This window comes from Amblyraja radiata, chromosome 18 (genome assembly GCF_010909765.2).
Source record: "Amblyraja radiata isolate CabotCenter1 chromosome 18, sAmbRad1.1.pri, whole genome shotgun sequence".
NCBI classification, from domain to species: domain Eukaryota; kingdom Metazoa; phylum Chordata; class Chondrichthyes; order Rajiformes; family Rajidae; genus Amblyraja; species Amblyraja radiata.
In genome coordinates this window covers 23,550,174-23,577,222 of record NC_045973.1, presented here as the reverse complement: position 1 = coordinate 23,577,222, position 27,049 = coordinate 23,550,174, and the positions used below count along the sequence as shown (strand labels likewise).

General features: G+C 42.3%; 1 protein-coding gene across 2 annotated transcripts in view; it reads right to left on the bottom strand.

Annotated features, from left to right (window-relative positions):
• The window catches only part of rrp9 (ribosomal RNA processing 9, U3 small nucleolar RNA binding protein), a 33,830-nt gene extending 6,784 nt beyond the window's left edge, over positions 1-27,046 (bottom strand). The window contains exons 1-13 of one of the 2 annotated variants that reach the window (XM_033036849.1): positions 26,892-27,046; positions 18,547-18,629; positions 16,845-16,951; positions 15,643-15,710; positions 13,179-13,220; positions 11,301-11,427; positions 11,002-11,126; positions 9,754-9,846; positions 8,245-8,345; positions 7,592-7,726; positions 4,540-4,602; positions 4,261-4,418; positions 1,773-1,852 (exon numbers count right to left, since the gene is read on the bottom strand). In XM_033036849.1, the coding sequence (XP_032892740.1) occupies positions 1,773-1,852; positions 4,261-4,418; positions 4,540-4,602; positions 7,592-7,726; positions 8,245-8,345; positions 9,754-9,846; positions 11,002-11,126; positions 11,301-11,427; positions 13,179-13,220; positions 15,643-15,710; positions 16,845-16,951; positions 18,547-18,629; positions 26,892-26,963 (1,254 nt within the window). In that variant the 5' untranslated portion in view covers positions 26,964-27,046. The remainder of the gene's footprint in view (positions 1-1,772; positions 1,853-4,260; positions 4,419-4,539; positions 4,603-7,591; positions 7,727-8,244; positions 8,346-9,753; positions 9,847-11,001; positions 11,127-11,300; positions 11,428-13,178; positions 13,221-15,642; positions 15,711-16,844; positions 16,952-18,546; positions 18,630-26,891) is intronic. The other variant, XM_033036850.1, reaches the window with a different exon arrangement.
• Positions 27,047-27,049: the final 3 nt, after the last annotated feature.

Below are 27,049 nucleotides of genomic sequence, written 5' to 3'. Positions count from 1 at the left end.
CATCTCGGCCTCGTGGTGTTCGAGCAGGTGGCACCGCGGTCCAGCGGTGGAGCTCCGGGCCTGTGGGCGGGTGGTCGAGGAGTGTCGGTGGAGGGGCCGGTTTGGAGTGGGGGTGTGTTGGTGTGCGTGGGTGTGTGTGTGAGTGGGTGTGTGAGTGGGCGGGTGTGTGTGAATGGGTGTGTGGGCGGGTGTGGGCGTGTGTGTCTGTGTGTGAGTGGGTAGGTGTGTGTGAGAGTGAGTGTGTGTGAGTGGGTTTGTGTGAGTGGGTGTGTCTGTGTGAGTGAGTGAGTGAGTGAGTGGGTGAGTGGGTGAGTGAGTGGGAGGGTGAATTTTGTAAATGCACATTTAAAGCCATTAGATCTGTTGAACTTGTTAACAGAGTACAGACTTGGTGACCCGTTTCTAAATGTTTGTGTTAGCTTAACAATATGATTAACAATTCCAGCAACAGTAGCTTCTGCGGAGAGGTCATTTAGCTGACGAAGAATTATTTAAGGTCTACAATGTCTCGGGAATGTCTTGTGGATTTGGCCAGGCTAAGTATTCAATCAAACATTGGCAGAACAATACAGTTTCATGCTGTGTTTCAAAAATCTTCACCAAAAAAGGCCAGAAAAGCTCTTTATTTAAAGTAAATACTGAGCCTATCTACCTTTTTTACTTTTTACTAATAATTATGTCTTCTGATGATCTGATCTGCATTGAAATATAAAAGGATGTTTCAATGTGAATTCTTTCTCCTTAACTGTATTGTAGCATAAACAAAAATGTTCAAAACAAATGTGCTTTATTCTCTCTGATCCTTTTATTTTATTTATATTTACAGGATGATTAATGGAGAAGGAAAGGGGGCCCGAAAGAAATGTTGTACCCACTGATAAAATTCCTCTCAGAGGCCCTGGGTTCCACAGCATACCAATGGTATGGGGAGAAGGCAGGCACGGGTTATTGATTGGGGACGATCAGCCATGATCACAATGAATGACGGTGCTGGCTCGAAGGGCCGAATGGCCTCCTCCTGCACCTATTTTCTATGTTTCTAAGAATGAATCCCTGATGCACTCCACAAATTCTTCTTCCACAATAGCCTTGTCAGTTCACTATGTCCAATCAATATATAGACTAAAAACTCCCTGGATAATTTAAGTTCCTTTCAAATATGCTCGATATTTTGCTCCGCCTACTGAAGGGGCACATTTTATAGATCCATGTATTTTGCCTGTTATTCATGATTTCAACAGAAACCACTTCAACATTACTCTCTGTGTCTCCTATATTATGATTCACCACTGTTCTGATACCTTTGATTAACAATCCTATCCCACCTCCTTTCTCCTGTGCCCTGTCGTTTTGGAGCTTTGTATAACCTAGAATAATGATCACCCAGCAGCCACATCGCCACAATAGCTATTAGATCACTCTCATACACTGCTTCCTGCGCTGTCAACTTACCTATCTTATTGTAAATGTTGTGTCCATTCAAATAAATATTGCTCAGCTTCAATTTTTGTTTTAAACAATTTTTATCAACTCTGGATTTGCCATGTTGTATTCATAAACATAGCAGGATCTGCTACCATCCAGCATGCACAAAAAACTTGCCATTGATAACCCCAATAGAGGTGGGGTAGAATCTGGGGAAGGTAATTTTGGCTAATAGATACCCAGATTTCAACCATTGAGTCAGGCATTCAAAGAAGGCCATGTAATCCATCCCAGCATTCAGAAAAGTAATCTAACAGATACAGAAACTACTTAAAAAACGCCTTTACCACAGGGATGTCAAAAAGCGGATCCAGTCGCTTAAAGCCCTCTCCACACTTCCAGAGTCTGATCTGGGAATTTTGCGAACCTGCAATCATACAAATAAACCAGATAATATCATGGCAATTTAGCAGTTTAGCCAATTACTGCAGATAAAGAATTCAGATGATGTCACATTCTTAATTGAAATGTAATGGTGTAATTTGCTGTCAGCTAATATTCTGTACACTTTAATTGGCCATTCTTTGGAAAGTGAACCAAAATGTCACACACGTGACCAGATGGCATCATATAAAGTAATACATAAAAAAATTATTGTAAGAGATTAATCTTATTCATTACTATTTTCCTACCTACAGAACTATAATGCATGTCTGCTGAAGATATGAACAATTTAGCTTTTTAAAGTCCAGTTTTATATTTAAATTTAAAAGAGTTTGCAAAATAAAACTGAGTTATGAAAAAAATGCTTCCGTGTGAGGTTACACACGTGACTAGTTATATTTGACGACTGACACTAAATAAACATTGTCAGCATAACATAAATTTCACTTGATAAACTTTGAAAAAAATATGAATCATATATACAGTACAAAATAATATGCCCATAATGCTTTCAGAATTAGAAGAGATGCATTCCACAATTTATCATATTTTTGGTCACACACGTGACTAAGAATGGGCCTAATGCACTTTAAAAGTACATTAAATGATGGCATCACACAGAATTTAGCGTTTGATAGAAGAAAGCAGGGCAACACAAATGGGATTCATAGGAAGAATTAAGAATTAAAAGGATCCCTTTTCAGTTTTACAGTTGCTGGCTGCTCTGGGATGCATTCAAAACTTGATTCAGAGGAAATATGGTCATAAGTTATAGGAATGTGATAGAAATGACCCAAACCTGCAAATTATCACTATACAGTGAAAATGGATGCTGCAGAATTTTAAAAAGATGTAGGTAGTCACAAATGTACTGACACAGAAACATTTCCCAGCTACATTGTGTTCAAGAGCACTGGAAGTAACCTGGAAACAAGAATAATATATAATCCAGCAATGGTTGCTGATGCCCAGAATTGACAGGCCAAATTCAGAGCCAGCATTCAGGCATCAATAATCTGCATTTATAGCATTGTTAACGTGGCAAAACGTTCTAACACATGGGAAGAGGTTCGATAACTTTTTCAACTGGTGCGCTGTGACAGAAATAGAATAAGAGGAATCAGTGTGGATGGACACCTGGTTTACAAGGACATGAGCCGCATTGTGGGACATATGCAATTGAAGTTGTAGTGAGGGAGAGGGGTAGAGAGAACTGAAGTCATATCTGTGATAGAACGCAGACCCAAGTTGCCCACACAACAACCCCACACAAAATAGATAAGAAAGTAGCAGTGAAACCATATTAGAGAAACTGAAAATGTAGCATACTGAAACAAAGATCAGCCACATTTTTGTAAAACAGAGAATGTGGGTTTTTAACCTAAAATGTCAAACTAAATGTTAAGTGTGACTGTTGTACTGTGTCTTTTTGGAAGAGATGGTGCTGTTTCTTGAATTTATACGGCATTGCTAAAACGAAGTAGGAAACTGAAGAACAAGCTGAGAATTAGCTGAGAAGATAGCAGGAGTGGACAGAGAATTAAAGTAACATGAAACTGGAAGGTCAGAATCGCTCTTGGCAAACTGAAAAGTTCTGCAAGAGAGTCATCCAAACATCATTCTTCTCTGGCATAGGGAAGATCACATTGTGAACACCAAATATAGTACACAACAACACAAATGGAAGAAGCTTCCATCTAAAAAGACTGTTTAGGTCCCTGGACAGTGGGAAGGGAAGAGGTAGAGGTGGTACATTTTTTGGCAATTACATAGTCAAGTGCCGCAATAAAGGGAGGTTACTGGAGGTAGAAGAATATTTACTGGGGGGAGGGGGGGCAACACAGTGGTAGAGTTGTTACCATACAACACCAGAGACCTGGTTTTGATCTGACTATGGGTGCTGTCTGTAGAGAGTTTGGACTTTCTCCCTGTGACCACATGGGTTTCCTCCCACATTCCAAAGACGTGCAGGTTAATTGGCTTCTGTAAATTCTGTGTAGGATAGAACTAGAGTACGGGTAATTGCCAAATATGGGAGCAAGTGGATTTATAATGGATATTGGCAACCAATTTATCCCCCAGGAGAGAAACGTGGGTAAAAGGAAGGCGAAGAGTCGGAAATAGAACACATGAATGAGTGAGTAGAGTAGAAATTGACAATAAGGATAGAAACATTTCTTCGAGGTATACATGAGCACAGCACCAATAGTCATCCACATACCAGAAAAGGAGCTGGGGTTTGGGGCTGAAAGTCATTTCAGAATAAGACAAACAAGGAGAATTCTCTGTTCACAAAGAAGCAAATTGGACAATGCATTCTCAAAAAAATTGTGTAACTGCTTGCAGTAGAAGCAAATAAAGAGGCACAAGGAACATTAAAGTAAATCTCACAGCTTGAAGCACCTGAGGCTATCAAATCACTGTTCAGCAGTGCTGCCACAGAAGTAATCCAATTTGGCTGCTCTATGCCTGGGTCTCCTTGGATACCATGAGCTGCCTTGACAGTTACCAGAGGCTTCTTCTTAGTAACTGTCCAAAGGGCCAAGGAACTGGAAGACAGAAAGGTCAAGAGGTTTGTAGTTTAATTCTCTGCATTTAGGTAAAAAAGATTTATATCAAATATACTTTAAAAAATGAAATAAAACCGAAATACTTCAGGCATAAACGCACCCATCATCAGCTCCAGAAACCATATTCTCCTCATTTATCAGCTGAATGCAGTCTATGGAACTCCTGGGGAGCAAACAAGAAACGATGATTAGTTGAAAAGCAAGAAACTGGTGATGCTGGAAAACTGAAATAAAACCAGAAAATGTTGGAAGACATTCAAGCGGCCAACAACAGAATAATGTTTCACTTTCTACAGACACTGCCCATCATGCTGAGCAACGGTAGCTTTTTGTTATATTTCAAACTGCAAGTAATCTAACTGAGACACACTGAAACAGCAGCTCTGATCTAAAAATTCTACTCTCATCTCCCATTGAGAGGATATAGTTTTCTGCTGCTTCCAGTCAGACGTGACATTGGGAGCAGATTAGACAAGGCTTGGGCCCTGGTGTTAGCATGTAGTCCTTTATACTGTCTGATACCTGCAAGATAAACCAAAAGGAAAACAATCTGGCTACTGGAAAAAGCGCAACACCAATGTCAACTTATCAGCTATGCATACAATGGCAGGGATGTCTGGAATGTCTGATAGTATGGCACATCCTTTATGTTAAACTGATCACTTCGGTTTTTTTTATTGTGGCATTATGTCAGCAACTCTCTCTGCAATGTCAGCATCAACCACTGCACACCACCCTCTCCTCCCAAGTCTGCTCAGTGCATTATACCACTCCACTAGTAAGGCACATTCAACAATGCCCCAACATGCTTTCTACTCTCAATTTCCATCCACAGCATTACAATGTACATTACTGACTATAAATTGAGGCTATCACACCAATCCCAAATGGGAATTCAAATGATGTATTAAGCTGTCAATACTGTGCTGTAAGTTAAAGTGAATTTCTACGTTCACTTTAGAAATTGTATTTCTAAAGTACAATTAGAACTTTAGAATTGTTCTAAAGTTCCCCCTGTCTTTAGAACAGGGGGAACTTTATCCCCCTGTCTATTTGCATAGCCTGCCCGCCCCCAAAATCAAGAACCATTAATCACCACCATAGTAATCTGGTACGGTTGGTTCAACCTACCACAGGCAGGGACAGCACGATGCTGCAGGGCTAGAGTTGCTGTCTTACTGCACCAGAGACCCGGGTTAGATCCTGACTATAGGTGCTGTCTGTATGTACGTTCTCCTTGTGACCTCATGCGTTTTCTCCCGGGTACTCCAGTTTCCGCCACACTCCAAAGACGTACAGGTTTGTAGATTAATTAGCTTCGTTAAAGATTGCAAATTGTCCCTAGTGTGCAGGATAGTGCTCATGTATGTGGATCTCTGATCGGCGCAGACTCGGTGGGCCAAAGGGCCTGTATCTTTAAACTAAACTAATTCCCTTTGTTTGATCCTGCCCACTCGGCAGTTAAAATTAACTATGTTCTCTTTCTCAATACTGATGAAGGATCTACAAACTAAAGCATTAACTCTGTTTATCTTCAGAAAGATACTGCCTGACCTTCTGAGTGTTTCCAACATTTTCTGATTTTCAATACAGGACTACATGTGCTCTGAACGGATGGTCGTATATAAGTCAACAAATCAGTTCGAAGTTTTGCAGTCCTGCAAAACTGGTCATGAATTGGAGTTGACAACTGAACAGCTAACAGGAGGCGGCTCCATCTCAATGACAACCGGCATCAGGGCACCATGTTTGGGACACATGGTTTCACAGGTGTTTGCAACTGCTCAGGTGTGTTTAATTGCCTCCTTAATGCAGGTATAAGAGAGCTCTCAGCACCTAGTCTTTCCATCACCTTTGGAAACTTTTATTGCTATTTATCAACATGAGGACCAAAGTAGCACCAATGAAAGTCAAAGAAGACATTATGAGACTGAGAAACAGGAATTAAACTGGTTAGAGACCTTAGGCTTACCAAAATCAACTGTTTGGAACAACATTAAGAAGAAAGAGAGCACTGGTGAGCTTACTAATCGCAAAGGGACTGGCAGGCCAAGGAAGACCTCCACAGCTGATGACAGAAGAATTCTTTCTATAATAAAGAAAAATCCCCAAACGCCTGTCTGACAGATCAGAAACACTCTTTAGGAGTCAGGTGTGGATTTGTCAATGACTGCTGTCTGCAGAAGACTTCATGAACAGAAATACAGAGGCTACACTGCAAGATGCAAATCACCGGTTAGCTGCAAATATAAGATGGCTAGGTTACAGTTTGCCAAGAAGTACTTAAAAGAGCAACCACAGTTCTGGAAAAAGGTCTTGTGGACAGATGAGACGATGATTAACTTATATCAGAGTGATGGCAAGAGCAAAGTATGGAGGAGAGAAGGAACTGCCCAAGATCAAAAGCATAGCACCTCATCTGTGAAACACAGTGGTGGGGGTGTTATGGCCTGGGCATGTATGGCTGCTGAAGGTACTGGCTCCCTTATCTTCATTGATGACACAACTGCTGATGGTAGTAGCATAGTGAATTGTATAGACACATCCTATTTGCTCAAGTTCAAACAAATGTCTCAAAACTCATTGGCCGGTGGTTCATTCTACAGAAAGACAATGATTCCAAACATACTGCTAAACAAAGGAGTTTTTCAAAGCTATAAAATTCTTGAGTGGCCAAATCAATCACCCGACCTGAACCCAACTGAGCGTGCCTTTTATATTGTGAAGAGAAAACTGAAGGGGACTAACCCCCAAAACAAGCATAAGCTAAAGATGGCTGCAATACAGGCCAGGCAGAACATCACCAGAGAAGACACCCAACAACTGGTGATGTCCATTAATCACAGAATTCAAGTAGTCATTGCATGCAAAGGATATGTACCAAAATACTAAACATGACTACTTTCATTTACATGACATTGTCAAACATTAAGGTGCCCTGAAATGGGGGGACTATGTATAAACACTGCTGTGACTTTTACATGGTGAAACCAAAATGTATAAAAATGGCCTTTATTAAAATCTGACAATGTGCACTTTAACCACATGTGATTTTTTTTTTCTATTACAAATCTCAAATTGTGGAGTACAGAGGCAAATAAATAAATGATGGGTCTTATAGAGGGCACTGTATGTGCAATCACATCACTCACTCATGACCATGAAATACAAGCTGTGCTTCCTCTGCAATCTTCCAAATGCGCACCGTCCGGTCTCTGCCCCCAGATGTGACACAGCGCTCTCGACTAAGGCTGTCCAGTCCTGTGATTGCATCCTGGTGACCAAACCTGATGGAATTGGAGAACAAAGCGAAATAAAGCTCAACACTCGACTCCCCCTTTACTGACCCTCATTGTTTAAATCAAGACTCACTGTTTAGTGGTCATGGAACCTACCCAATCTACACATTTTTGGGGCCAGGGAGGAAACTGAAGAATCCAGAGGAAACACTCACAATCACAGGAAGAACATGCAAACATTACACCAACACCACCAGATTTAAATCCATATCGTTGGGAGCCACTGTCACGTTGGTTAATATTTTTAAAATTTACTGTTGCTGATTCTGCAACTGAGATTATGGGAAGTTTATTAGGACCTCTACACAGTTCTTCTACAAGCATCAGAAAAAAATAATGGTCCCCCTGAATTCAGCAAAATGCAGTGTACCATAAAGTCAATACCGCATCTATAAAGACCATTCAGATGGATTTCACATTACTTTAATTCTTCAAACGTTTGCGCAAATTTATTGAACTGAGCATGAATTTATTTCCAGTGGATTACAAATTACCACGGTACTCACAGAGTTTCAACGTAGGCGTTCTGGTCAACATTCCATACCTTAACCGAGCGATCGTGCGAGGCACTGTATAACTGATGAGTCCCTTTCCTAAAGGATAAACCCTGAATACAGGAGGGTGTAATTAAAAGGCCGTACAAGAGTTAGGTATTTAAAAAAATGCTGTACAGGAAGCTCCTTAGCTCCTCATGTTTCAAAAAATCACATTTGATATCTCAAGACAAATTTCCATGAAATGCAGAATGTGAAGCTCCCCCTGTGCTCATCACAAGACCACAGTGACGACAATGTCTCAAGGCAGCAGGTTCACAGAGTATTAACTGCTTTCATTCTGAACTCTCACTCATTGTGTGGGAAGGAACTGCAGATGCTGGTTTAAACCGAAGATAGACACAAGAAGCTGGAGTAACTCAGCGGGACAGGCAGCATCTCTGGAGAGAAGGAATGGGTGATGTTTTGGGTCGAGACATTGCGATGGCTAAACCAAACAAAAGAACACTGGGATAATACTGGTGTTGTTTATTGCTTCCCCTGTGCTTGGACTCCTAATTTCATTCCAACTGTTAAAGTTTGTTTGTTCCCCAGATACTGCTTTATATACATGCAGGCACACGGTTTATGATAATTGAGCACAGAGTCATTAATCTTAACCATTCCCAAATATTGCCACTGCTCATGTGCAATATTTTATGAAACTAAAATTACTCCCACCAGAGGGCGACCAAACCTCATATTAGGATTCAAAATGCAGCACCCCACTGGCACGAATTTACAGGGGACATCAGAGATAAGGAGACAGTAACTAGCTTTAGCAGGAGAAATGTGGCAGATGTGATTTAAAGCAGAGAAGAATTAATTATTTTGAGTAGGAAAAGAGCGATTCAATATTAATTACATTGTACAATATTAAAGATGTTTGCAAGTAAAGTGGTTGGGGGTGAAGACGCATAAATATTTAATAGGTGGCAGGACACATCGAGAGATTCATTCTAGAATGAAATTGTGAACTTTCTAAATCACAAATGAGTCCTAGTTAGACTAATGCATCCAATTCTGGACACTGCCTTTTGGGAAGATTATCAGAGACCTTGCAGATATTTTCCTTGAATAGAATCAGAGACTTCTGATATCATGAGAAACTGAGATCACATTGCTGAGAGGAATGGGTTTTGATGAGATTTCATGTGTTCTTGGGTCCTGGTAGGAGCTAAAATACATGTTATGGATGACAGAGGGATCAGGAAATGCAGATTTCATCAGGAGATGCAGATTTCAAGTAACTGGCAGAGGAACCCGAGGCAACGAAAGCAAATACAATTACTGAGTATTTGTTGTGACTCGGAAGCATTGCAGATTCTAAAAGGGAATTGGATAAAATAATATTTAGGACTATGGAAGAATGAAAAGCACACTTTGGCTTTCAAAGACTAGTGCCCACAAAGTGGACTGAATGTACTATGGAAATTCTTCCACAATCATTTCTTGCACTCTCAACTCCCCACACTGACTCACCGACACTACATCTTTATGCCCTTTGAAAGTGTGAAGGTGCTGGCAGGTAGCGGCATCCCATATTAAGATCAGCTTGTTTCTATCGCCTGTAGCCTGCAGAGAAAAATGCTGTCAGATCGAGTTTCACACAGTGCATCCGTACCTTTACCATCCAGTACACTATTACATCCAGTACAAATCTACAGGATCTGCCAAATACATCATATGGTTCAAACTCCAGCAATTCATAGTAATGGGGAGATGGATCATTATATACTGGTAGGAAGCAATTAACAAGATAATTAATATCCATCATGCCACTGCTCCTAGCAGATTGGTTCAGCAGAATGAAATGTCTTGCTACAGTGGTGGGATATGTGTAGGGTATAGAATGCATTTCTCCCCCTCTTATTTAAGGGGGAAAATATACTTGCATCGGAAGGAGTTCAAAGAGCCATCACCAGGTTGGTTCCGCGGAAAAAAAGCTCGTCTTAATAATGCCTGAGTAGCTTGATCCCGCACTTGTGGTGTAGAAAAAATCTTGCTGAAATTTAGAAGACTCTGAATATGTTTAAAAAGACATCTTCCAGCAATGTACACAGTGGTGTACAGTGAACCTTAGAATTCTCTATGCCAAAGTCTTATGGACACTGAGTATGTCCAAGCCTAAGGTTGGGAGATGTTTGGCTTCAGACAAATCTGTTTCGGGAGGGCAATGGATTCATCCAAAATATCTAATCAGTCATAATTTGACTGAGGGGCAGATGTTGGCAGGACAGGTTAGCTTGCTACTACCTCTTCCGTGCTAAATACCGTGGAAGATTACGGTTGTCATGTCTCAGTTCCAGAGCTCTTGTTGTTGAATCAGAAGTTTAAGAGTTTGAAGTCCCACTCCAGAATCAGAGGCACTGGTGCGTTGGCCCTTGATCCTTTCCACCTTCAAGCGAAGGTGAAGATCGTACAACATTTCAGAGGGAAACAGATTTTCCCAGTATCTTAGCCAATATTTATTTCTGATTCAGTGTCACAGATTAAAGTGCAATCTGAGTTGCAGCTGTGCAAAAACATTAAGTATTTATTTCAGTAAAACTACTTCAGCGAGTACATGACTGGTCGTCAAATATTTTGAAATATCTTGAAACATGGAAAAGTGCCAGTTATGCTTCTTCTTTCTTGATTCTAGTTGAAAATGGGTATGCAGTAAAATTCTCAAAGCGAAATGTTTAATCCTATTTTATAGTGGAAGCTGAGGGAAATGGACCCACTTACCAAGTACTTGCCGTCTGATGAGATTGCCATGGAGAGGATGTGCATTGTATGCCTCACATGTTGATCTTCTTTTCCCTTGTGCCCTCCACGGATTGTGTGAACCTTTTTACCATTAGCAATGTCCCCTAAAACCATGGGAGAGACACAGTATCAGCTTTGCCTTTCAAACCCAGACATTGCATACTAGTAGTAACAGTAACAAGGAGAAACCAAGCATAAGTAGCTAATAAAATCTGAGCGCATCAGGTTCTTAGCATTGGGTGCTGCCACAATCTTAAAACTGGGCTGCTCAAACTTACATTTAATGATGGAACAATCTTTAGATGCTGAAAATACATGTTTATCATCGGGGGACAGAACTAGGCACGTGATAGCAAGCTGGTGACCACGTAAAAGGCGAATTTCAGATACATCAGGAGGAAGATACTGAAACAAACAGAGGAACAGTTACTTTCAAGGTACAAACAGAAACAATCAAAACTGGGAACTAAAAACATAATATTCTGGAAATAACAGGTCAGGCAACACAAGAAACAGTTACTATTTTAGGTGCTACCCACATGCTGAGTGTTTCCAGTATGTTCTGACTAATTCAGGTTTCATTAATGAAAGTATGTCCAATTGTGGATGTAAATGATGCATTGGAACTTCCAGGTACAGTAATCCTGTCACATTTTGACCATAACATTTTGACAGGAAGGTTGTGAGTTGGTATAGTACACACTCTACTGTACATAATGCAAGCCCAGTGGCAGGGCAATAAATCAAGTGGACTGCTCTGCTTTGGATGATATGAAATATCTTGTAAGCGAGTGTGGGAAGTGACATATATACCATCGCACCATTAGATGCATGATGACCTGCAAAAAGCGTCACATCTGTGGCTCGCAAATTAACAAATAATTAAAAAAAATATGAATATATGAGATCACATATTATTCAAGAGATCACAATCAATATGGCGGTGCAGGCTCGAAGGGCCGAATGGCCTACTCCTGCACCTTATTTCTATTTTTCTATGTAATAATCAGATGGCACAGTAGCTTAGTCAATTATCAAAGCTAAATATAATTTACAATACAATACAAATTTATTCGTCACATGCACCAACTAAGATACAATGAAATGAATTCGCCGTGCAGCGATACAATTGAAAAAAAGATACAATACACAGGATAATTTAACATAAACATCCACCACAGAATTCTTCACTGTGGTGGAAGGTAACAAAGTTCAGTCAGTCCTCCTCCTTTGTTCATCCGTGGTCGGGGCCATGAACCCTCCGTAGTCGCCGCTACGGCTCCCCGATGTACAGGCCCTCTCGTCGGGATGATTGAAACCCCCGACGTCGGGATGATTGAAACCGACATCGGGATGGTCGAACACACTCCGTGGCTTGGAGTGCCCGAATCGGCCACTTTCTTACCGGAGACCGCTGCATCAGGATGTTATAGACCGCAGGCCTGCTGTCGGAGCTCTTCTCCGGCGATCTCCAGCAAGGGATCCCAGGCTCCGGAGGTAAGTCCACACCACGCCTAGAAGCTCCGCAGATCACAGCCGCACGATGCCAGTCACCAGGCCAGCGATCGGAGCAAAGGAAAAGTCCACGCTGCGCCTGCTGCTGAAGCTCTGGGCCCGACTCTTGAGAAAGGCCGCTTCAATCCAAACTATTAGGCCGTGAGAGGGGAGGTGGTGAAGGGACATGGAAAAAAGTTGCCTCTCCGTCGAGGAAGTGACTGAAAAACGGTTTCCCCCCTTTCTCCCCCACCACCCCCCACATAAGACATACCAAGAGACACTAAAGCAAACATTTGGACATATTAAAAAAAAAAAAAAAATCAAAATAATGAACACGCTGCTGGAAGGGCAGTCGACTCGCAGCGCCCCCAACCGACTCTCCTTGTAATCTAACTGTTACACGGACTTATTTGTTAAATTTAACAATTATTAGGCTAAATAATTGTAAGGAATTGAGGGGTCTGGGTAAGATCCAGTCGGTGTCACAGTTTAATTGTGAAACCCGCAGTCACACTGTTCACATAGAAACAATCGTTGAAAAACACAAACTACAGCTGTGAGAATAGAACAGGCTTCCCTGTTTTACACTCACACTTAGATTTTGCACATGTTCATAATGTGATGAATTTTTATTTGTGGATCTTTAATCCTTTACTCACATCTTTGGCGACGAGTCGTTTAAGTTTCCCCTTCTGTTCCAGCTGCAAAGAACCACAATTAAAATCAACACACGTGGAAAGACAAGTTCAGTTTAAATTATGAAAGAGAAAAAATTCAAATCATATTGCAAAGAACCATTAAGTGACACATTCCTCACCTATGGCTCCTGACCAACTCAAAGGATTAACATAAATATTCTAATAGGTAATCGATATTGTGTGGTATCTGCATGGCGGAGGGACAGGCCTTAACACTGAGCACTCAGGAGGTACAGGGCGCTCTGCGTAGGATCAATCCACGCAAGGCTGCAGGCCCGGATGGAGTCCAGGGAAGGGTACTAAAGGACTGTGCTGTACAGCTGGCGGAGGTATTCACGAGAATCTTCAATCTGTCTCTATCTCTGGCAACGGTCCCCAAGTGCCTGAAAACAGCCACCATAGTGCCGGTGCCGAAAAGGTCCAAAGTCACCAACCTGAACGACTACCGCCCGGTTGCCCTAACTCCAATCCCAATGAAGTGTTTCGAAAGGCTGGTCCTCCCCCACATCAAATCCAGCATCCCTGCCTCACTGGACTCTCATCAATTTGCATACAGGGCAAATAGATCAACAGAGGATGCCATCTCTCTGGCTCTTCACACTGTCCTGACTCACTTGGACAGACAGGGCACGTACGTGAGGATGCTCTTCATTGACTATAGCTCTGCATTCAATATGGTCATCCCCACCAAGCTCACCACCAAACTCCACCAGCTAGGCCTCAGCTCGCCGATATGCGATTGGATCCTGAACTTTCTGACGGAGCGACCGCAGGCAGTGAGACTGGGCCCGCACCTGTCCTCCACTATCACCCTGAGCACCGGCACACCACAGGGCTGTGTACTAAGCCCCATGCTCTACTCCCTTTTCACTCACGACTGTGTTCCTGCATTCGACATCAACACCATCGTGAAGTTTGCAGACGACACAACAGTGATTGGGCTGATCACCAACGGTGATGAAACAAAATACAGAGCGGAGGTGCAGAACCTGGCGGACTGGTGCACACGTAACAACTTGTCACTAAACACCTCCAAGACCAAGGAGCTGATTATTGACTTCAGGAGGTCCCATAATGGAGAATACGCCCCAATCTCCATTTACGGGGAAAGTGTGGAGAGAGTGTCCAGCTTTAAGTTTCTGGGCACTCACATTTCTGAGGACCTCACATGGTCCACCAACACCGCTGCGCTGGTCAAGAAGGCACAGCAACGACTGTTCTTCCTGAGGACATTAAAATAGACTGGTCTGCCCCAACAGCTGCTGACAACGTTCTACCGCTGCACCACAGAGAGCATATTAACGTATGGCATCTCTGTGTGGTATCTCAGCTGCACGGAGGCGGAGAGGAGAGCTCTTCAGCGCGTCGTCCACAGAGCACAGAGGATCATTGGGACACAGCTACCAGCCTTGGAGGGCATCTACCACACACGGTGCCTCAGGAAGGCCGTCAGCATCCATAAAGACTCCTCACACCATTGTAACGGACTGTTCGAACTACTTCCCTCCGGCAGACGTTACAAGGCCTTCTACGCCCGAACCTCCAGACTCAGAAAGTTTTATTCCCAGAGCTATAGCGGCTCTGAACCGGCCCTGCTGAGTGCCCCCACCCCCCCCGGGACTGTCTCCCTCGGATGGCCACGTCACACAGCTTATTTATTTATTTTACTCTTCTTTTACATCGGTTGGAAGCTGCATACTAAATCTCGTTGCACTGACGTGCAATGACAATAAAAGATATTATTATTATTATTATTATTATTATATAATTTGATATAGAGCAGCTGCAGCCTATCCTTGGTAAAATATTCCAAAGTGACAATTTTATTGAAAAGTGGCTTATTGTAACACCGTGATATAGTGTTGGTGCTACTGCCTCATAGCTCCAGGGACTTGGCTTCAAACCTGGGCGCTGGCAGGATGCACAATTTCTCTGTAGGCCATGTAGGATTCTCTTGGTTACCTCTCGCATCACAAATTACTGTTGTTAGTTAATGAGAATATGACAAACGGGAGATTCGTCTATTTGAAAATGACAGACACGATTAGTCGATTTGGCTCCTCCTTTGCCCCAATAAGAAGGAATCATGGAAGAACTGCTGATTGGGCAAATATTCCCTTACTTTTATTAAATATGAAAAATATAGCTTCAGTAGTTACACTTCAATGTAACATCAGCCTGTATAAATAAACTATCAATACACAAGATGTTATGACATGGTCAAGGCCACACCTGTAACCGACTACTATGAGGGACTTGGATGTCCGCCCAAGATCAAGAATTACTGACCCTATGAGCGAAGAAAAGGAAACAAAGCATAAGCACAAAATATTGAAAATAAGATTTCCATTGTTACAGCAGGTGGGAAAGGACTGCTACCTATTTCAGTTTCTTCTGTTCCCTTTAAAAAGGAAATATTTCTTACCACATCCTCCTCCAACCTCCCTCCAATGAGGTCATTCTCAAGCTGTTCCTCCTCTGCCTTCTCTTGTTCTGTAAACAAAAATAAAATGATGAGATGCGAGTTTTAGTAATATACAGATAGATGTTAATTTGGTTTGTTTAAATTTAGTTTATCTAAATAAGGATAAGGGGTAGGCCATTTAGGATTGAGATGAGGAAAACTTCACCCGGAGATGTGAATCTGGAATTCTCTGCCACAGAAGGTAGTGGAGGCAAATTCACTGGATGTTTTCAAGAGATAGTTTGATTTAGCTCATTGGGCTAAGGGGATCAAGGGATCTGGGGAAAAACCAGAACAGGGTCAGCCATGATCATATTGAATGGCGGTGCTGGCTCGAAGGGCCGAATGGCCTACTCCTGCACCTATTTTCTATGTTTCTAAAATATTTAAACAGATCCTAGAACTGCTCTGAAGCATGATGACAACTCCACCCTTCCCATTACCTGCCCAAACTGTATTGAACAATGCAATGAGGTAGAACTACAGTAAACCCAGTGCTACATATAGGCAATTTGCTGCAACTGTTGCTGCTGGAAGAACCAGGAATAATTTTGCTCTAATTCCCCTGAACAGGAGCAGTGTGGGAAACAGAAAATGCTCAGTGCTGTTGAGTTGTTGCAACTTTGCATAGGAACCAAGCACCAGACCTGGAATATATAACGACAATATACCCTGATTATTTGGTATCTGATTGTTCGGAAATCCCTATGGTTCGGCATCTGTTCAACTCATTTATACACGTCCTTGTTACCCAAGGACCTATGCACTCATGAAGACAGCCATGTGTTATAGGGAGTGGGCTAAGTGAGTAACTGGAACAGGAGCCAAGATTGCAGAGGGGTTTGCAGCCAGAACAGAGGACCAGAATGTTTGCATGGTTCAACGTGCCCGACAAATTGAAACATAGAACTGGTAACTTACCTGGTTCGCTCGTTTAAATTCAGGAGTTTCACCAGAAAATTATACTACCATGTAGCATAATAAAAGGTGAAGTAAAAACAGTGTTTCTGATAACACGACTAACAGAAAATCTGTTCGTCCACCAACCCAAAGCTTTGTGCATACTGATTACTAGAGTTTTATTGTGCATCATTTACAATCAAAGACATACGAATTGCTTGGCAATCTATACAATGTTAACAAATAGGGAGACTGATCTGTACCTTCTTCCCGGAGTTGTTCCAGGTAAAGTTTGGCAAGTCGCAGCTTCTTCTCCTGTGCCGTTTCTTCTATCTCCAATGACTCAGCAACTTTCTTTTTGTGAGCAGCACTGTCAGAGAATTTAAACAGTCTTTAATTTATTTTTATTTTTAAAGAGGTGTGCAAATGTATATGAAGCTTCTAATCCAATCCCAGAAACTTCAAACTTGAATGTTGACCCCCCCCCATCAGTTAGACATCCAGGTTACAGGAGGAACAAGGTTCTTGGGTTTACTATTGGGTTAGGACAGGATGGAAGGAAGACCAAAAGGTCTGCTCCTGATTAAGTTTAGTAACCACTTGCTGGAAAGTGCCAGATATGGACACTGGTTGAGGTCTTTTATAATTAAAATGCTGTCAATGCTTCAAAGTTCCATTAAGCGGCAAGACACCACCACAGTGCACAAATCCCAATGGGTCAACTTATTTACATCTCATTTAAACCTTCACTCAATCTCCTCTGTCTTAAAGAAAGCAAATTACAGTTTATCCAGCATTTCCTTCAGAGTGAACATTTGTATAACAAATTTTCAACCCAGCTTGCAAGGCAATTAGAAAACAGAATTCAATAGCTACCAATGAATAGAAGCTTTCCTGTCTGAAGATAGTGGCAATGACCAGTCAACGTTAGGATTAGGATTCAGACCGAGACTAACAAATCACACATCAAACCCAGTGGATGGAGGCACTGCAGATGGTCAGGACAGCAGTTGTTTCAAACAGAACACTTCCGCTCTGCAGACAGCAAAACCTACCACACAGAACACCACATTGTCCATTTTGTCATTGCTGTCAAGAGCTACCTACTCATCCTACCTGCCAGCACTGGGTCAGATGCCCTGCAGGTTGTACATATTGTACTGTTTATATACATTGATGGTTCTGTTCCCACCATCACCCTTGCAGACCTAGATTTTCAGATCCCTGTCACACTCTGGGTGTAAAATGTTTCTTCATCTCTGATTTAATTCTTCTATCAGATACTTTAAAACCTATGCCCTTTGGTTTTAGAACATTCTGGTACGAGGAGTAAGTCCTTAATATTTATACCTTCGCTGCTCACCCTTAACCTTATGCTCAGTAATGGCTCCCCTCAGTTCCCTGTTCCAAAGGGAGGGCAGCATAGTGGCGTAGCCAATAGGGGCTGCTGACTCACAGCTATCTGTCTCACCGAACCTTAGTGCTGTTAGCGTTTAGTTTGTACAGTCTGTGATCAGATGGGGCCCTCGCCACCCCACGCAGACGTGAATATTGGGAGATTAATTGGCTGCTCTGCAACGACGAGTGGCAGAATCTGGCAGGGAGAAATCAGCTTGTTGAAAATGTGGGGAGAATCAAAATATGTTTTGATTCTCAGAAACAAAAATCAGAATAGGATTCCTGTAAAAAATGGATGCTTGATCTCCAAAGGTAATGTAAATTAAAATGTCTGGTTTAAATAACTTAAACAAATGAGTGCCTTGGGCAGGAGAAATGGGCTGGGCAGCTGGTGTGGAAGGCATTTAATGTAGATGAGACCGAGCTCTACGGTTACAAGCAGGTCTGAGATAATCTCACGATGGTTACCTTGTTACCTGGGTTTCACTCAACAGGTATCATTTTCAACCCAGTACCAGCAAATATTGTTAGTACTAAGTAGCATAGAACTAGTGAGCACTCGGTTACCTTTCAGTCTCCGAGTCACTGGAAATCTCTTCATTCAGCTTCGGGGCAAATTTCTTGCGAACTTTATCTTTGCCATCTTCTGCCTGGGGATTAAATACAAAATGAGCACCCAACATTGAACAGAAGAATACAAGATCTCTCCATGATGATTAGTACCTCTCTCAACCCAGCACTCCTATAAAATCGAATCCGGCCATTTGACCAAGATAAGCATCTCAGTAACAGGGAGGTGAGAAATGAGCCTTATCAGTTCCATATCACTGTACACCTCTGTATTGTTCCAATTGTCTGGTTTTGCTTCAGAGCTCCAGTGCCGCCTCTGATTTGAGTATCACATACTGAACTTGATCAGCACAACAAACGTTCACAAAAATTACCGTTTCATCACCATATTGCTCATTGCGACGAGAGACCTATTTGTTGTATAACTCTATGACTGTGTGTGGATTCTGATCATGTACTTTTGTTCTTCTTTTTCCTTAATCAGGCAGAGAACCTATTAAATCTCTGCACATTTTCTCTGGTTCAATGATGAAAGCTAATAACACACTCCAGAGTTTCACAGCCTATGGTGCTTAAACATTTATCCTACTTAAGAACCTAAACCCTTTGGTTGCTGTACACCTGCCCCACTTTACTGTAGACCTCAACTGTTGTGCTGGAAGGGCCAGATTAACAACCCAAGTGCCTTCTGAGGGTCTGAATACTTCAGAGGTTCTTCTTGCAGCTGTTTCCTAGCCATTACATATGGAAAGCAAACCCCAATAAGATGGCCTTTTCAGATAACTTAGATAATTGAGGTACCTTATTTTTAAGCTGTTTTCTGGCATTTAAATGTGTGTTTCTTTTAATCTTTTTAACATGCAATTAAAAGATAGTTCCTTTAGAAATCTATCAATTAATCTTACATTAAAGTTTTTTTCAATGTTTGTCAGTGCCAGAGATTCACAATGAAAATTCAGACATCTGATTGTCAGCAAACCTGGGGGCATAGCTTAACCAGCTGCCAGTGTAGTTCTGAATCTTTAATGCTCAAGCACTCTGCTGTCCGAGAACAAGCTTTGGGACCATGCTCAAGGTAACTCCAAGCAGGGCAGAGAAACAGACAATGCGCTGCTTACTCTGGTGAAGCAGACTAAAACATCCGACGGGCTGCTCATGGACCCTATGTCGTGCATCCTGTTCTAGATGCTTAATCAGAAGAAAGTCAGCAGCATTCCTGTACATTAAACTCTGTGTTACATCAAATCACTCATGGTCTGAGAAAAAGTGCCCCAGGTTTACAAATGTTTTCTCGTACTCCTGTATGCACTCTATCATGTAGAGAGCCTGAACAACCCTGTACATGGAGAACAAACATTTTTCACCATCACATATCCATTTTTCAACCTGCTACAAGACACAATGACACATTTTCTTTTTTGTGTGTGCTGATTTCCTAATGCTAATAGATGTGAATATTTTTTAATATATCGAACAGCAATGCTGATATATGATAATTTATTGTTCATCCCAATCACCAAAAAAGTGATGGTAAGTCACCTTTTTGAACTGCAGCAAAAAACTGCTAGAAGAACTTAGCAGGTCACGCAGTATTGTGGAGGATGATCAACGTTTCGGGTCAAGATCCTGCATCAGAATTGTGGAGGGAAAGTAGACATTATAATGTGAAAGGGATGGGCGAGACGGAGACTGGTAGGTGATGGGTGGAACCAACGGGAGGTGGGGGATCATGGGCAGTGGGAACCAGATTGAGGAAAGGAGGAGTTAAGAGACAAAGGGTGGCAGGTGATAGGTGGAAACGTAAAAAAACAAAACAAAATAATGAGCAGAGGGATCCAGGTGGGGCAAGAGATAGAGACTAAGTGACATATGTAACCAGATAAGGGAGAGATGATGGGAAAATGGGGGGGGGGATGATGATGATGGGAATGGGGTGGTGATGATGATGGGAAGGGGTGGGGTGATGATGGGTGGGGGTGATGGTAGGAATGCAGGTGTATGGATGATGGGCACAATAATATAGTAAAGGTGAAAAAAGGAAGAGTGGAATGATAGAAGTGGCAAAGCAACATAAGGGGTGTGGGTTACCTGCAACCTGAAAATTCAATGTTCATGCAATTAAAATGTAGGTGACCCAAGTGGACTGTGATGCTTTCTTCCAGTTTACATTTGGCCTGACTATGGTGGTGGAAAAGACCATGGGCAGATAGGTCAGTATAGGAATGGGTAAGTGATCTAAAGTGACATAATCTTGTGTCTTCACCTTCTACAGATTTGATTTTGAGGAGGGATTATATAGAACAGGACCGTATTCCATAGAGTTCAGAAGAATGAGAGAAGATCCCATTGGAACCAGGGATTAAAAAAAGTGGCTGATCATTTAAGAACAAGATAAGATAAATTCCTTTACATTGGGCCCCGTAGATTTTTGGAATTCTCTACCCTGAAGGGCTGTGGAGGCTCAATCACCAAGTTCATTCAAAGCAGATATCTGGATATTAAGGAAATCAAGAGACAATGAGGTAGTGAAGGAAAATGGTACCGAGGTAAGAAATCAGCCACAATCTTGATAGATGGCAGAAAGGGCCTGAAGAACCAAATGGCCTCTCCATCCTCCTCATTCTCATGCTTTGTCGTGTAGGCAGGAAGTCACAGGAGCCGACTCGGGGGAAATGACAGACATGCTTGGCTTAAGACTTGAGTGAGAACTTGCAGACATGTCCCACTGCTCTAGTCTTAATTGCAGCAGCAGCTTTGGCAATTAGTTCCAAAGAACCTTCGTCAAATTGCTATAGTGAATTTAGTAGATGACACATGGGAGCGAAATTTACAGTAGGATAAAAGGTGCCAGTCAAATTAACTGCTTTAGTACTGATGACATCAAGCCTTAACTGTAATTGCAGCTGCTTTCTCCAGGCAAGTAGAGATTATTCCATCATAACCCTAACCTGCACTTTGTAGATGGTAGGAAAGGATTTAGGGAGTAAAAAAAAGACTCACTCTTCATAAAATAACTGACCTTTAGTCTGAAAGGTTTAACCTGAAATGTCACCTGTTCCATTTCCTCCAAAGTTGCTACCTGACCCACAGAGCTCCTCCAGCACTTTGGGTTTAACGCAAACGTTAATCTGCTCTTATAGTATACACAAGGGTTTGTTGAGATAGGTCAAAGGTGACTCTTAGGATATTGCCTTTAAGAAAATAGATGCTAACGTTGTTGAATCCCAGGTTGCCGATCAATACCGTCAGGCAAACCCCATATGGACCGGGAATGCAGCAATGTCTAAGAAGACACAAAATGCTGGAGTAACTCAGCAGGACAGGCAGCATCTCTAGAGAGAAGGAATGGGTGATGTTTCGGGTCGAGACCCTTCTTCAGACTGGAGTCAGGGGAAAGGGAAATGAGAGGTATAGACGGTGATGTAGAGAGATAAAGAACAAATGAATGAAAGATATGCAAAAAAGTAACGATCGAAAAGAAACAGGCCATTGTTGGCTGTTTGCTAGATGAGAATGAGAAGCTAGTGTGACTTGGATGGGGGAGGGTTGGAGAGAGAGAGGGAACGCAGAGGTTACTTAAAGATAGAGAAATCAATATTTATACCACTGGGTTGTAAGCTGCCCAAACGAAATATGCGATGCTATTCCTTAAATTTGCATTTAGCCTCACTAACAATGGAGGAGGTCTAGGACGGAAAGGTCAGCATGGGAATGGGATTTAAAGTGTTTAGAAACCGGGAGATGGGATTGAGCGAAACAATCGCCCAGTCTGTGTTTGGTCTTGCTGATGTATAAGAGTCCACATCTTGAACAGCTGATACAGTAGATGAGGTTTGAGGAGGTGCAATTTAACTTTTGTCTAACCTGAAAGGACTGTTGGGGTCTCTGGACAGAGTCGAGGGAGGAGGTATAGGGACAGGTGTTGCATCTCCTGCGGTTGCAGGGGAAGGTAACTGGGGAGGAGGTGGTTTGGGTGGGAAGGGATGAGTTAACCAGGCAGTTGCAGAGTGAACGGTCTTTGCGGAAGGTGGAAAGGGGTGGAGATGGGAAGATGTGACTAATGGAGGTGGCGAAAATGTCAGAGGATTATGTGCTGTATGCGACGGCCGATGGGTGACAGGTAAAGACTAGGGGGAAGCAAGGGCGGAGCTGCGGGGTACTGAGGATACACGCAAGAGGGCCTCATCTATGATGGAAGAGGGGAACCTCCATTCCCTAAAGAATGAGGACATCCCGGATGTCCTTGTTGAAAACGTCGGGTGGCGCCACCAGCAGTGGCTGCCTCGCCAACAATTTTTTTTAATTTTTTTTTTAATTAGAAGTACAGTAAATTACAATAATACACATCAGATATATCTTATTACATTTGTTGTACCACTTCGTTTTTTGAGCTTTAAAAAAGATAGAAATAAAAGAAGTAAGGAAAGTGAGCAAGAATCGTGAAGGTGCAGGAAAGTGTTGGGAAAAGAAAGCCCCTTAGGGAGGAAGTTAGAGAAGGAAGTAAAGAAAGGAAAAAGACCCTAGAAAGAAAAGAAAAAAAGGAAAAACAATCGCTCTATTGTAACACAAAACTCGCAAAAAAGGAAATACCAACCGTGTTTAAAAAAAAATATATATTTTATACCCCCCGTTACCAGATCCTGGTACCATTTATATTTTAAATTACTATTGCACCTTATGCTTGTAATAGTTCCATAAATGCAGACCACGTCTTTTGGAAGTGGTCTGCTTTGCCTGCTAGGAGGAGTCTCATCTCTTCCAAGTGTAGTGTTTCGAACATGTTTGAAATCCACATTTTTATTGTTGGTATTGGAGCATTTTTCCAAAATTTGAGTATAAGCTTTTTTCCCATTATTAGCCCGTAATTATGTAAGTTCTTTTGAAACACGTTTAATTCGGGGTTACCTTCTGATATTCCAAAAATGATCCATTCTGCTTTTGGTACAAGTTTTATTTTAAATGATTTTGTGAAGATTTCAAATATTTCGTCCCAAAATTTTTGGATTTTTATACAAAAAACAAAACAGTGCGCTATGGTAGCTTCTTGTGACTGACATTTATCATAAATGGGTGAGACATTGAGGAAAAGTTTATTTATTTTAGTTTTTGAATAATATAGTCTATGTAATGTTTTATATTGAATTAGAGTATGTCGTACGTTGATCGAGCATTTATGCACATATAGTAAGTGTTTATCCCAGCTCTCTTTTGAAATTTTTATAGCTAGTTCTTGTTCCCAGTCTCTTCTAATACCATCAGTTGTAGGTATTTTTATATTTAAAATAATGTTGTATAAGTATGATATTAGATTTGCTGATTCAGCCTTTGTCTTCATGGCTTCATTCAATAAGTCTGGGGACATGTTATGATAGTCTTTTGTGTATTTTTTCAGATAGTCACTGATTTGAGGATATTTAAAATATTGATTATTTTTCAAATTATATTTCAGTTGTAATTGTTGAAATTATAATAATTTTCCTAATTCATACAAGTCTCCGAGCATTTTGATTCCCATTCTTTCCCATTGTGTAAGTGATTTATCTATAATTGAAGGTTTAAACGACGGGTTATTGACTATTGGCATTAAAAGAGATAGATTTCTTAATTTTAGATTCTGTTTTATTTGTTTCCAAGTTCTAATTGTACTATGTATCATTGGATTTTTATTATAATTTTTGTTATTCAGATTCATTGGTGAGAGGAGAGTCGCTCCTGTATTACACGGAGAGCAGTCCTCTCTCTCCATTACAATCCAGTCTACCTGCTGGGCAGAATTGTCCAGCAGGTGAATCATATTTTTAATATTTACTGCCCAATTATAGTACATAAAATTAGGGAGCGCTAGACCACCCATCTCTTTTGGTTTACTAAGGTGTGCTCTTTGTATTCTGTGGGATTTATAATCCCATATAAAATTTGTAATGTCTGAGTAGTTTTTTGAAAAACTTTTTTGGAAGATATATTGGAATTGATTGAAATAAATATAGGATTTGCAGTAAAAAGATCATTTTTATAGCATTTATTCGACCTATTAAAGACATCGGGAGCGTTTTCCAGAATTTGATTAGATTATTTAGTTTCTTAAGTAAGGGGCTATAATTGGCGTTAAACATAGCGTGATAGTTTCTAGTGATTTCAATTCCTAAATATTTAAATTTTTCTGTGGCTATTTTAAAGGGGGTAGCCAACAATCTGTCTGTCCTTTCTTTTTGTTATTTTTAGTATGTGTTAAAAAGTATGTTTTAATGTTCCTTGGTTTGTTTTATGTGGGCGATGGGGGGGATTGGGGGAAAATTTTTATTCCAATCTCTTACCTCGACGGAGATGCGATTTTTTCCCATATCGTATCTCCGTCCCCACTGCGGCCTAACAACGTAGAGTTGGCAGCCTTTCCTGGAGACCGACGGGCGCTCCAAGCCGCGGGACATTAATATCACGGAGCTTGCGATCCATTTGCCGGGGATCAAAGTTCCAACCACGAGCCCGTGGACTTTAACATCGTGAAGCCCACGGTCTCTGGTAAGAAGAGGCCGACTCGGGAGCTCCATGCCGCGTTTTAACGTGGGAGTTTCTATCACCCCAACGGGGGCTCCGATCGTCGGCTGCGGGGGCTTTGATCGCCTTGACTGCGGATGGTTTGACTGCCCTGACCGTGGGAGAACTAGAGGAAGAAGATTGAACTTTATTGCCTTCCATCAGAGTGAGGAATGTGGAATCCACTCTGATGGTTGTTTACGTTAATTTTTATGTGGTTGTGTCTTGTTGCTTTTCACAGCATGGCTGTATGGTAACTCAAATTTCACTGTACCTTAATTGGTACATGTGACAATAAACTGACCTTGAAACCTTGGAACACCTCTTCTTGGGTGCAGATGTGACGAGGGCAGAGGAATTGGGAGTAGGGGATAGAGTCTTTGCAAGTAACAGGGTGGGAAGAAGTGTAGTGCAGGAGGCAGGGTGGGAAAAAATGCAGGAAGCAAGGTGGGAAGAAGACCCACACAGCAGGGTGGGAAGAAGGCCGTCCTACCAAAGCATGTGTTATTGCTTTCCAATGTGTAAGACTGCCCATGTAGGGTGGAAGCAGGGTTAATACTTATATGGCTAGTTACAGGAGCAAATTTATTTTTTGGATAACTGTACATAATCCACATTCTAAACACTATTTTATAAACACTAAATTCTCTAACTATGACAGAAGATCTTCATTGTTTGGACGAAAGTGAAACGTTACAGTATTATACATGGTAATAACAATCCAGGTCAGTGGGAAGTAATTAATTTATATCTCATTGGACAATTCACAGAACCGGCAGAAGCAGTGGTTATCAAGTGATATTGATACGGTCCGGCTCACAGATTTTGGTGTACACCAAACCATTTTAGTCAATAAAGAACTTTTGAACTGCAATACAATAGGCTCGTAACATAGGAAAAGGAACAACCAATCAGTATATAGCATGGCCCCATAAATAGCAGCAGGTAATTGCAGTCAGGCAACAGATTTAAAGTTGCAAGTGGACGATCATTCTTCAGGTTCACAGCCAGCTTGGCAGAAGTATCTCCACGCCCCCAACCCTCCCTCCTTTTCTTCCTCCGCCCCCTCCCTCCCAACCAGGTCCTCCTCCTCCATCTCACTATGCTCCCTCTCCCCTCCACACGCACCGTCCCCTGCTCCCGCAACCTATCCTCCTCGACGCACCCCCATACCCTCCCTCTCTCCAGCATCCCCATATTCTCCCTCCTCCTCTAGCCTTCCACTTCATCCCCCTTCCTCCTTCTCCGCACACAATCCTCCCTCCAACTGCACCACACCCCTGCAAGCCTCCATCATACCCCCACCCTCCATTCCCCTCACCTTCACATCCTCCACTTTCACACTGCCCAACCCTCCCTCCCCCTCCTCACCTCGCAATCCAACCTCTCCCTCCTCCATACCTCCCAACCCACTCATCCGCTTCTCCACCCTTATCCTCTCTCTTCTCCCCTACCTCTCCGGATCCCTGTCCAATATACCCGCTCCCTCGGCCCATCATAACCATCATTCCTCCTGCACCCCCCCCCCCCCCCTCTCTCTCCTCACCTGCACCCCTCCCTCTCCTTCCTGTATACCCATCCTCCTGCAACCTCCTCACCCGTCTCCACCACCCTAACGCCCTTCCATCACTTCCACCTCCTTGGCTGTTCTCCGTCCACCCTTCCTGTACACTGCCCTCGCCCCTCAGGGCCACCGGCGTTACCCACGTGTCCACGATCAGCTGTGGCTCAGTCTAGTCCCGGGGACAGGCGATTCCCCCCGAGCCGCCCGGGTGCGAAACCACAGTCTCCAAGATCCCCCTCGTTACCTTCCTTTTCTTGCCTCTCGCTTCACTTGTCTTCTTCCTGCGGATGAAGAACGAGCCGCTCTCCACCGCCATCTTGCCCCCGACTCACACGCGCTGCTGCGGCCCCGTGAACCCGCCCCCACAGCGCTCCGTGATTGGATGCGGGGACCGGGCAGCTC